The sequence below is a fragment of the Armigeres subalbatus genome, chromosome 3, assembly GCF_024139115.2.
Source record: "Armigeres subalbatus isolate Guangzhou_Male chromosome 3, GZ_Asu_2, whole genome shotgun sequence".
Classification (NCBI taxonomy): Eukaryota; Metazoa; Arthropoda; class Insecta; order Diptera; family Culicidae; genus Armigeres; species Armigeres subalbatus.
In genome coordinates, this window is record NC_085141.1 from 224,051,706 (window position 1) to 224,063,817 (window position 12,112).

Sequence of the window (12,112 nt, forward strand, 5' to 3'; positions counted from 1 at the left end):
TTTGCTATGTAATTTACCGAAAAAACACGTTCCAAAAATAACCCATTTTGCGCAAATAGGGGAAACCCCCAAATGTTGAACAGCTAATTTTGTCGCCAATTGTTGAACTCCCATAAGAAATGCACGTGCGTTCAACAATAGGCGAAGAAATTAGCCGTTCAACATTTGGCGAATTACCCTAATCGAGACCGAGACCGGGATCTCGTCCTTTCCAGCAGCTTTACTGTTTTTCAGCTCGTTTAGAGCCTTTTTTTACCTCGTCCAGCGTTGGTGATTACACAGCTTGACCGTCGCCGACTATGTCCATCCTGCTCCTTAATACACCTTTATTTTCACCGTTCAACAAATCTTCGAGTGCTCCTTCCACCTGGCTGCCACCATAGTCTTGTCTGTCACCGCTCTGTTGGAACGGGTCCGAGCCACTAGCATTCGACTCCTAGCAACATTTTTCTCGTCCGTTACTCGCTGGCACTCCTCATCAAACCAACCAGTTGGCGTCGCTGTGCAGTGCCTAACACTTCCTGCGCTGTTGTAGTCACAGCTTCGGGGATATTTTCCCACAATCTGTTGACGTCGCCAGATCCGGTGGCATCTCCTATCAGCTCGTCTAGCTCCTGGTGGTACTGTTCAGCAACTTCAGTTATCAAGAAAGGCAAAAGACAACTCAGGACCAGTTCGTTCATATTTCCTAAGATCAGGGTAACCGTCCGTCGGAAATTTTCAAAGTTGGGTCTTGTGTCATAGTCTAATACTTCATGATCTAAAGAAAAAAATAAAACGTGGTGCTTACGGTTCCAAGACCACACGGTATCAAACCGGACAGGATTTGAAGGACTATTGTATGGGCATAAAAACGTGTCTAAACAAGCCCCCTCCGACCAAGCTTTCCCGAACAAGTGGCGCCGGAGTCTCGTCATCCCAATCTCGGAAATAAAAAACGTCTCTTCCCAGGATGTTGCGAAGCCAACCTGCGTGTCCAAGGTCCTCAAGAGATTGGTGAACCGCCGGCTATGGCAGAAACTACAATCAGACAGCACATTTAGTTTCCGGCAGCACGCATTACGCCCAGGTTATGGAACGGGCTCCTACTTTGCTAGCCTTAAGACGCGGACGAGTTCCTCCCAAAGCATACAGTTGGGGAAACATCCCCAACCGGAAAATATTGAAGATGGTGAAGTCTCATTAACCGGTGTCTAACCTTCTTGCAGGGTGGCCACTCGATATCAAACTTCGAACTCCAGGTTTTTTTACCGTTTTTTCCGGACCAGGAGTCCTACGAGTCATCTCTGCGGTACATGCTGCGTTGTTGGCCTGGCCATATGTAAAGAAAAATGACGGAAAATAGAAACCGTCGTTTTCCAGGATGCTTTTAAGTATTGGCTACACAAGTATGAGATTAAATTAGATTAGAAAGTGCCCAAACGCTGCTCAATGCGTTTGTAGGATGCTATGAGCGATTTGGCACAGGGCGTACTCACCACTTTCGAAAATTCTTCACGAACTTTGTCAGCTACAGATCCCACTAATTGATCTCTTTGAACCATATGATCCAAGCAAAATTCAAGTCGTTTCAGAGCAACTTCAGGTGTATGATTTATGGTTTGCGGATTTATACACGAAATGTATTTTGTGAGCCGTGTGACAATGGAGAACGATCACACAGTTTTCTTAGGAACGTTAGTGTAGGACATGGGGGTTCTTCATTAACACATAAAAACCACAAGAAACAATTGAATAATCACTTTAACTTTTATTTTACTTTTATTATTTTCTTTTGTTTTCTAATATTTTTTTTTCACAACCGTATTCAAACACGTCATTCTCGAAACTCAGTTCGCTCCTCCGGCTCAGTTCACGCTACCCACCAATTCGATACCGATACGCTCTCTCTTTTTCTCGCATTGCTGCTATCAAAACGAGCAGTCTCTCGATCATCGCACAATCTTTTCGACTCTTAACAGACGTAGAATTAGGACTGTTCAATGACTGATTGTTGTTGTTCGATTATTTATCATTTATCATTACTTATTCCTACATCCTTCTTCTCCCCTACTCTGTATTATAATTTACTCACTATTACTATTGTAGAAATAAATTGAATATGTGGGAAAAAATTCCTTCATGCCGTTTGGGAAACATCTTGCATCAAAACGAGGAAAATGTCAACAATATTCTCAGTTCAATTCAGTTTACACTTTCTAACTCTATTTATAAGGCAGAAGCTGATCTTGTTTATGCAGTCATGGGTAGAGCTTACCAGACTCTAGAAAATCAATCTTGCATCAAAACCAGAAAAATATCAAAAATATTCTCAGTTCATCTCAGTTTACACTTTCTAACTCTATTCATAAGGCAAAAGCCGATCTTGTTCATGCAGTCATGGTAGAGCTTACCAGGCTCTAGAAAATCAATCTTGCATCAAACCAGAAAAATGTCAACAGTATTTTCAGTTCATCTCAGTTTTTTATTTTTTTACTTTCTAACTCTATTCATATAGCAATAGGTAATTTTGTTCATGCAGTCAAGGGCAGAATTTTAACTCGAGATTAAATTTGCTTTTGTAGGATTCACCTAAATCAAACGTCCTCTCAAAGACGCACCAACCCACTCGGGGGTTGAACTTCTTCCACGTGATCCACCCGGATCAAACGTCCTCTCAGAGACGCACCAACCCACTCAAAGGTTGGACTTTTCCATGTGATCCACCAGTATCAAACGTCCTCTCAGAGACGTACCAACCTACTCGGCGGTTGATTTTTTTTCATATAATCCACACTTATGAAACATTTTTAAATTAAACAATTTTTCACAATCAGACAAATGTTCTATCCTTCAATATTCTCAGTTCATCTCAGTTTACACTTTCTAACTCTATTCATAAGGCAATAGCTGATCTTGTTCATGCAGTCATGGGTAGAGTTTACCAGGCTCTAAAAAATCAATCTTGCATCAAAACCAGAAAAATGTCAAAAATATTCTCAGTTCATCTCAGTTTACACTTTCTAACTCTAACGCAATAGCTGATCTTGTTCATGCAGTCATGGGTAGAGTTTACCAGGCTCTAAAAAATCAATCTTTCATCAAAACCAGAAAATGTCAAAAATATTCTCAGTAATCTCAATTTACACTTTCTAACTCTATTCATAAGGCAATAGCTGATCTTGTCCATGCAGTCATGGGTAGAGTTTACCAGGCTCTAAAAAATCAATCTTGCATCAAAACCAGAAAAATGTCAAAAATATTCTCAGTTATTCTCAGTTTACACTTTCTAACTCTATTCATAAGGCAATAGCTGATCTTGTTTATGCAATCATGGGTAGAGCTTACCAGGCTCTAGAAAATCAATCTTTCATCAAAACCAGAAAAGGGTCAACAATATTTTCAGTTCATCTCAGTTTTCGATTTTTACTTTCTAACTCTATTCATATCCAGCTTTCCACGCTCGGTAATGGCGGCTTATCGGTGTGTAAAAATCAATTGGTCACTGTACTGTTTGACACTAGCTGGAGGAAAGCCCACTGGCGTTCCTGGGTTAGGGGAAGGGAAAAAAGGCCTTTTCGGCAGTGAGTTTTTTTCCAGCTAGTGTCAAACAGTACAGCGACCGATTGATTTTTGCACACCGACAAGCCGCCATTAACGAGCGTGGAAAGCTGGATAGCAATAGGTAATTTTGTTCATGCAGTCAGGGGCAGAAGTTTAACTCCGAGATTGAATTTGCTTTTGTAGGATCCACTTGAATCAAACGTCCTCTCAGAGACGCACCAACCCACTCGGAGGCTGGACTTCTTCCATGTGATCCACCCGGATCAAACGTCCTCTCAGAGACGCACCAACCCACTCAGAGGTTGGACTTTTCCATGTGATCCACCAGTATCAAACGTCCTCTCAGAGACGCACCAACCTACTGGGCGGTTGAATTTTTTCATATAATCCACACTTATGAAACGTTTTTAAATTTAACAAAATTTTACCATCAGAAAAATGTTCTATCCTTCAATATTCTCAGTTCATCTCAGTTTACACTTTCTAACTCTATTCATAAGGCAATAGCTGATCTTGTTCATGCAGTCATGGGTAGAGTTTACCAGGCTCTAAAAAATCAATCTTGCATCAAAACCAGAAAAATGTCAAAAATATTCTCAGTTAATCTTTATTTACACTTTACAATTTACAATTTACATAGTACGCTTTGCAATCGTTCCTGAACTGCAGCACTGTTTTCTCCGATATCTTGCCCTGTGTCATACAGGTTTTAATGGCTGCACTCAATTCAAACCCGATATCCACCTGTAATGTTGGAAGGATGTTGTTATCAGTGAGATTAATTTCTATTGCCGTTTTTGCCTTTACGTTCCAGCAATTAGACTTTAGTGTATCGAATAAGAGCAAATAATTCTTCGAATAAAAAAGAAGCGATAGGAGAATCGCATTGGAATTCCCGCAAAAAAGGACAGACGAAATGAAGAAAGCATATGTTTAGGACTCAGCATTTGATCCGAAATATTATTTTCCAACCCATCAAACGGTCTATACTGACTGACAGTCAAAAAGCTCCTTTTATACGCTGAGTTACTTTCTTTCAGTCCTTTATCAAGTTGGTTTTTCACGTCGTTCACTTACTTCTACGTATTCGGGACCATCTTCAGTGCACGTTCAGTGACATTTAAATTTTCGCGTACGAGACAAAAACTACAGCGGGAACAAATCTGAGTCTGTGGTAGCAGTATAATCTGCACGATGCAAGGGAAAATCGTTGAATAGATGGTACAGTCAGACCAGAAATTCCTCCAAGTTCCATCTGGTATGCTTCATACCATATTTGAAGGCATTATGAACTCCGTGTATAGCACAACTGCCAATGTTCAATAAATCAAACGACGATACTGAAGTCCTTGAACAACTTCCATTTCACATTTGGTCCGTCCATACTTAGTTGAATCACGTTGTTCAAAAGTGATGGATTTCTTTCAACACACTGCTTCAATCCTTTGAGCAGAGCGACGGCTCGAAAAGATGAAAGAAATTATGACCCCAGATAACGACAGTCCACTATTTCCTTGCTGGTGTTCCACAGTCTTACGCTTATATCCATTCGATGTCTTTGGGATATTTTGTTCAACGTCGAATCCAACCAATAGTTCCGAGCATGCTTCAGGGTGTTGAAAAACCGCGAATTTAAAATAAGGCGCTAGTCCGTTCGTGATCAGAAACGACCGAGCCATCTCAAGTTTGACCACAATTGGGTTGTCCGGAAACATTCTTTTGAACAAACTTACATTTTCTCCAGCACTTCGATAGGAAGGAGTTATGTGTAGAAATCATTTCATCATCATCATCATCGTTCAATAGGTACTTTTTTACCACACTGGAGGCATTAGTGGAAATCGGTGAATATGGGTTTGAGGTACTTGATACACTCGGGACCACTTCCGTGTTCATTTGCGATGAACCTAAAAATAGATTTTCGTAAAATTTTATGCTTGGCAATTATTATTAGAGATTAGAGATATTAGAGCTCTTCATGTTTTCAAAAAGTATCAAATATTCAACAGGTCAGGCCAAAATCACAATTCTTATGGTAAAATAAGCCTTCAGTCAAATTTGGATGAAATTTCGAGGTGGTTCAAGTCAATTGATCTTTCCCGTCAACATTTTTTGTTTGCTCGATTGATTCTTTGGCTAATTTAGAGTCAACTTTCCCAAAGAACTCATATTTCTTGAAGCCTCTAACTGTTTTTAAAATCGAAAACAAAAACCGAAAAAGTGCTGCACGTGTAAACCGGCCTGAAAAATTCACCCGATGTTCGTTCAAAATCAGGTCAATCTAAAAAAAAACAGCACTTTTTAAATTTTTGGCACATTATGCTAGTGATAAAAAAAACATTCAAATTCACGGTTTTCCGATCAGTGGCCACCCTGGCGCGTTTTCGTGAAAAGTTAAAGTCAACTGCAAAACTAACGTGAATCTAGTTCGAACACTGTCTAATCCACACAGAGACCAACAATAGAGCGTTGCGGCTATGGATTAGTCAGGCTATCAGCAGTAGCCGTCTGTAAAGAATTAGTAATTGTATACCCAAAAATCTGCTTTCCGACACGAATGCACCCTCCCTGTGTTTTTTTCTTGAGCAAGGCTAAACGGAAATTTGCAAACAGACACCTGAGGAGGTTAACTCAGGTAGTGTGGGGATGGGATCACCCACCCACTAAAACCAAAACCCTTTCGCCAGTCCGTATCCTCCAGCCCGCAATTGAGCATAACATCAGGGGAGGACTATTGAGAACGCTCAGGCCTATGCTAACGCACTCGACGTTGTAACGCAGTATCGACTTCAAGGGTGGTAACCTCTTACTTACTTACTTATGGATCCTGTACACCTCCGGTGGTGCAAAGGGCCGACTTGAAAGATCTCCATCCTGAGCGTTGCCCGGCTATCGATTTAACCTGTTGCCAGGTTAGATTTCGGTCGACTTCTTTTATTTCTTTGTTGAGGCTTCGCCGCCATGAGCCTCTGGGTCTGCCTCTGCTGCGATGTCCCGCTGGGTTCCAGTCTAATGCTTGTTTACAGATTTCGTTTCCGCCCCTACGTAGAGTGTGGCCGACCCAGCCCCACTTCCGATCCCGAATTTCTGTTGCTATCGGCCTCTGGTGACAACGACGATGGAGCTCGTTGTTTGAGATCCAGTTGTGGGGCCACCAGGCCCGAATTATATACCGCAGGCATCTGTTGATGAACACCTGCAGCCGTTGAGTGTTCTCCACTGATACACACCATGTTTCGCTAGCATATAACAGCACAGATTTCACGTTAGAGTTGAAAATTCGTATTTTGGTGCGTTCACTTATCTGCCTGTTTTTCCAGATATTTCTTAAACTCGCAAAGGCAGCCCTTGTTTTCTTGATTCGTGCGCCTATGTCGATCTTGGTACCGCCGTCTGACGCCATTTGGCTACCAAGATATTGGAAGCTTTCAACATTCTCCACTGGTTGCCCGGCTACTGTGAAACTGGAAGGAGTCACCGTGTTTACATCCAACGATTTGGTTTTGTTGACGTTGATGACTAAACCTGCCGAGGAGGAGCGCTCGGCAAGGTCGTTGAGCTTACTCTGCATATCAGAGCGCCGTTGCGCGAGGAGTGCAACGTCATCCGCCAATTCGAAGTCGTTTAGGTGCTCCATGGTTATAGGCTGCCATAACAGCCCGCGGTTTGGTTCACGGTCAATCGCATCTACCAGAATCTCATCGATTACGATGAGGAACAGTAACGGTGATAGAATACATCCTTGCCTCACATCAGCTACGACCCGGATAGGGTCGGACAGGACCCCATTGTGCAGCACTCTACACGAAAAGGCCTCGTACTGTGCTTCGATAAGGCTGATGATTTTCTCAGGAACCCCCTTGCGTCTCTGGGCGCCCCACATATTCTCGTGATTGAGACGGTCGAAAGCTTTTTCGTAGTCAATGAATACCAAGTAAAGGGACTCTTGGAATTCGTTGACCTGCTCCAAAATGATTCGGAGCGTGACAATATGGTCCACACAGGATCTTCCGGCACGGAATCCGGCTTGCTGCCGCCGGAGAATCGCATTGATCTTCTCCTGAATCCGGGCTAGGATAATTTTGCACAGAACTTTGAGAACGGTACACAGTAACCTCACCACCCGTCAATCGCAAGCTATGATAGTAACCTGTCGGTCTATATCATAAACTCGCGTAGGAGACGAGCACCCCCACAACAAACGCCACGCGTGAACCGCATTGACCTCTATATCTACATACGGAGGTCCCCGCAGCTCACCCGCGACGTTTTTGTTGTTGGGGTGCATGGTGTTCACTGCATCACAGTAGTCTCTACTGCAGCTGCTGGTTTTGTTCAAGACACCACCAGCGCTGTAGTTTCGACATAATCTGTTGCGACGCTGTGTTCACCAAAGTAGTCTAATCTGACGATTTCGAACAATCTCCAGGATATCTGCATTTTTTTTCTGCCAAAGCTGCTGTGGCCTTAATCGCCGCCACCGAGCCTGCGAGAAAACCGGTCTCAATCGTGACCGATTCAACAAGCGATATTTCCGGCCAGACCTCCCTAACTGGGAGTAACATGGGGGTATCAAATTGTTACTTCCCGGCCCGAAACGGACGCATACGGCTCTCACATAATTATCGTGAGTTTCCAAAGAACCCATATTTTATGACTCCTCTATGTATTTAAAAAATTTAAAACAGAAAATCGAAAAAGTGCTATTTTTCAAGATTGGAAGATTATTTGCCCGATTTTGAACGTACATCGGGTGAATTTTTCAGGCCAGTTCAAACCTGCAGCACTTTTTCGGTTCTTGTTTTCGATTTTTAACATAGTTACAGACTTAAAAAATATGCGTTCTTCGGAAAAGTTGACCTTAAATAAGTCAAATAATCCACCTTCCTTGACCTGACTAAGAGTTATGTACTACAGGCTAACGTATTATTCAATTTAGAGATGGTCGTTTAGATCCGTTAAAATGATCCGGATCTCTGAAGTGAGTGAATTATCCGAAGAACACTTTTTAAAAGATCAAATGTAGTAAATGTCTTAGCCAATATTACCGGATTGATCCTGAGTGGCCTTGGAACCTATATTTTGCAAAATCGCCGTCACACGTCCTGTTTATATTAAATTTTAGAAGTCATCAATTTTCCTAGGGTACATGGCTCCAACGGAATCTGCAATAGCTCTGAAACCAAACTATCTATTGACTAAATGCTATTGATTTGAAAATATAACAAAATTGCTAGTTATTGCAAAAGAATCGGTCAAGAATTGTACCATTTATGGCTGTTTTCACACTAAAAACCCAGAGAACAGGTTACACCAATTTGAACTATGTATATGAATACTGTCAGATGAAAGGTAGTGTGAATCGCCAAACATTAAGTTCCAATAATGAACACTAAACAAATTTAACTTCATTGTTAACACAAACAAAACACTTTACCACATCCATAATCATAAGTGATCTCAGTTTCTGATTTGGTTTTCTAAATTTTCTTTTCTTTTGCTTCCTATTTGACACACGCACACCGTTGTGCCCGTTGTTTATGAATTCTGAATGTGTGTGTCTGTCGCATCAACAATCGATCATGATCCATCCCACCCATCGTTTACTGCTGGCACCCTTCACACACACGCAAATCAAATCAACTCACTGCGATTATCAAACGAATCACCTAACCTACCCACCACAGAAGTACGTCAGGAAGCTGTACAGCAAGCATTAGCCGCATTAAAAAATCGCCCCAAACCTAGCTTACCAATGCCATCCAAACGCAGCTCCGTGCTCAATCGTAGTCCCGAGCGCGATCATGACGACTCAGGTAATTCTCCACATTTTACACATCTTCCCACCCCATACCACAAAAAAAATGAATAAACTCATCCATACAATTTGGTCAGAATGATTAAGTTCCCAAAATCGAACGTGCTTTTTATCTTAGTTTTTATGTTCTCGATCGATCATGATCATGTCCCGTCCAGACAACTCAGTGAACAAGACACAGCCACTGCAAGCTCTCTTAGTAATATCCAACCTTTAACCCCAGATTCCAGCACAGACGACGAGTCAATCCCAGAGGAAGGCATTATCGGCGGACGGATATCCACGCCGGACCGGGATAACTACAACCTCCCACGTGATCACATTCTTGGCCGAGAACCCATGAAACTTCCATCATCCCGCGATCATCATCATTCGAGCCAACAAAAGCAACAAACCCAACCAGCGCCAATCGAGCGACGGCCCCCGCAAAGCATACCAACACAAAACACTCAACACGCTACTCTGTCCGATACCTCCAGTGCCGGTTCCCCGCCGGCAATGCATCGGACCTACTACAACCAAAAGAACAGCTATGATATCACCGACATTTCTGAGTACCAGCAGCGACCCTATGCTGCCCCGGACATTACCCAGTTCAGTGCCAACACAAGACGGGGAGCAGACCGCGTTACGCGGTATGTGAATCTCTCTAGCCAGGAACCCGGTGACACGGGAACTGCTGGCCGATGGAAGGTCTCCGCCAAAATACAGCAGCTACTGAATACCTTGAAACGGCCGAAACGTCGACCTCTCCCAGAATTCTACGAAGACAATGACATCGAGCTGGAGATCGCAGCCAACCCGAAAGATCCCAACGCTCCGAAACCGGAAGGTAACGTCATGAGCCCCGTTCAAGGCGAACAGCTGATTGTCCCATCGGGCCTTCCGCGAACACTGGAAGCCGCACTTCAACGGTACGGTACCAGTTCGTTCAAGGCACCGATGGCGACCGTTCTGGATCCGAATGGTAAAATGACTACCACTCTAACCTACGGAAAGCTGTTGTCTCGAGCGCAGAAAATCGCTTACGCACTATCCACCAAAGTTTTTAGCAAAGGCCCCGAACAAATATCGCTCAAAGCAGGCGACAGGGTCGCTCTGGTCTACCCCAACAGTGATCCACTAAGGTATGTCCTCCTTAAAAATTCCCAAAAACTTAGGTTATAATAGAATTAAAACTTATTTTCTTCCGACAGTTTCATAACCGCGTGGTACGGTTGCATGTTCCGCGGACTGGTCCCACTGCCCATCGAGCTACCTTTATCCAGTTCGGACTCCCCACCCCAGCAGGTCGGTTTCCTGTTGAGTTCGTGTGGAGTGCAGGTGGCCTTGACATCGGAAGCGTGCTTGAAAGGACTGCCAAAGTCGTCGACCGGTGAGGTTGCCAAGCTCAAAGGATGGCCACGGTTGCACTGGTTCGTCACAGAACATCTTCCAAAGGTTCCCAAGGACTTCAATACAAACAACAACCGCATCAGTGAGGATTCGATCGCTTACATCGAGTACACTACCGATAAGGAAGGCAGTGTCATGGGAGTTACAGTCTCACGCCAATCCATGATCAACCACTGTCGAGCGCTGACAATGGCTTGTCACTACACGGAAGGGGAGACAATTGTTTGTGTCCTCGATTTCAAACGGGAAGTAGGTCTCTGGCACAGCATACTAACGTCGGTGCTTAATGGAATGCACGTACTGTTCATTCCCTATGCGCTGATGAAGCTCAAACCTTCGTCGTGGATGCAACTGATCACCAAATATCGCGCTTCGTGTTGTTTGGTTAAGAGCCGCGATCTGCACTGGGGTCTTCTGGCAACCAAGGATCACAAAGAAATCTCACTCTCGTCACTGCGAATGCTTCTGGTTGCGGACGGTGCCAATCCGTGGTCTCTTTCCAGCTGTGATCAATTCCTGAGTGTGTTCCAGTCTAAGGGCCTCCGACCGGATGCAATCTGTCCCTGTGCCAGCAGTTCGGAGGTGTTTACCGTTTCGCTAAGACGGCCGGGTCGATCCGCCGGTGGGTACAACCAATCGGCTACCGGACGGGGCGTCCTATCGATGGCAGCACTCTCACATGGCGTGGTTCGCGTGGATAGTGAGGATTCGCTGACGTCGCTCACACTGCAGGACTGTGGTCAGGTTATGCCGAGTGGTAAGTTTGGCGACGCATTTAGGGACGCATCGGTGCTTATCGTTGAAATATTCGATTGTTTTTAGCTACTATGGTTGTGGTCAATGCGGAAGGTCCCCCAGTCCTGTGCAAAACCGATCAAGTTGGAGAGATTTGTGTGACGTCTGGGTCAACTGGAACTACATACTATGGCTTAGACGGCATGACCAACGCCACATTCAAGGTGAGCAAGATTTTTTTTTACATTTGATAATGGTAATCTGTATGAGACCTTTTGTCTGTGCTCTAGGATCAATATGACCCCATGCTACTTTGAAAGGATGCCATTTTTTTAAATATTCAACCTCATAAATAAAGATATTAATAATAATAATAATGATCTGGGGTCATATTGACCCCAAATTAAATTGTTATAACTTTTTGGTTGTTTGTTTAATCCCTGATTTTTTGGGCTGTTTCGAAAGATAATGTAACCAATCTTTTAGAAAGTTACCTAAGATCGACCATGTTGGTAGGGGTTTTCGGGGTAACATAACCTCCTGCATAACCTTTTTGAAAAGGTGCAGTTCAAAATGGGTGGGATTTTCAAATAAAATATGCCATTGTAAATATTTTTATCG

General features: G+C 43.4%; 1 protein-coding gene across 14 annotated transcripts in view; it reads left to right on the forward strand.

The window, feature by feature from the left end:
* LOC134220273 (disco-interacting protein 2) overlaps positions 1-12,112 on the forward strand; it is a 571,865-nt gene that overhangs the window by 524,724 nt on the left and 35,029 nt on the right. For 11 of the 14 annotated variants that reach the window (XM_062699282.1, XM_062699284.1, XM_062699283.1 and 8 more), the window contains 4 exons: positions 9,231-9,359; positions 9,585-10,488; positions 10,558-11,513; positions 11,579-11,715. In XM_062699282.1, coding sequence (XP_062555266.1) covers positions 9,231-9,359; positions 9,585-10,488; positions 10,558-11,513; positions 11,579-11,715 — 2,126 coding nt within the window. The remainder of the gene's footprint in view (positions 1-9,230; positions 9,360-9,584; positions 10,489-10,557; positions 11,514-11,578; positions 11,716-12,112) is intronic. The other 3 variants (XM_062699276.1, XM_062699279.1, XM_062699281.1) reach the window with 1 other exon arrangement.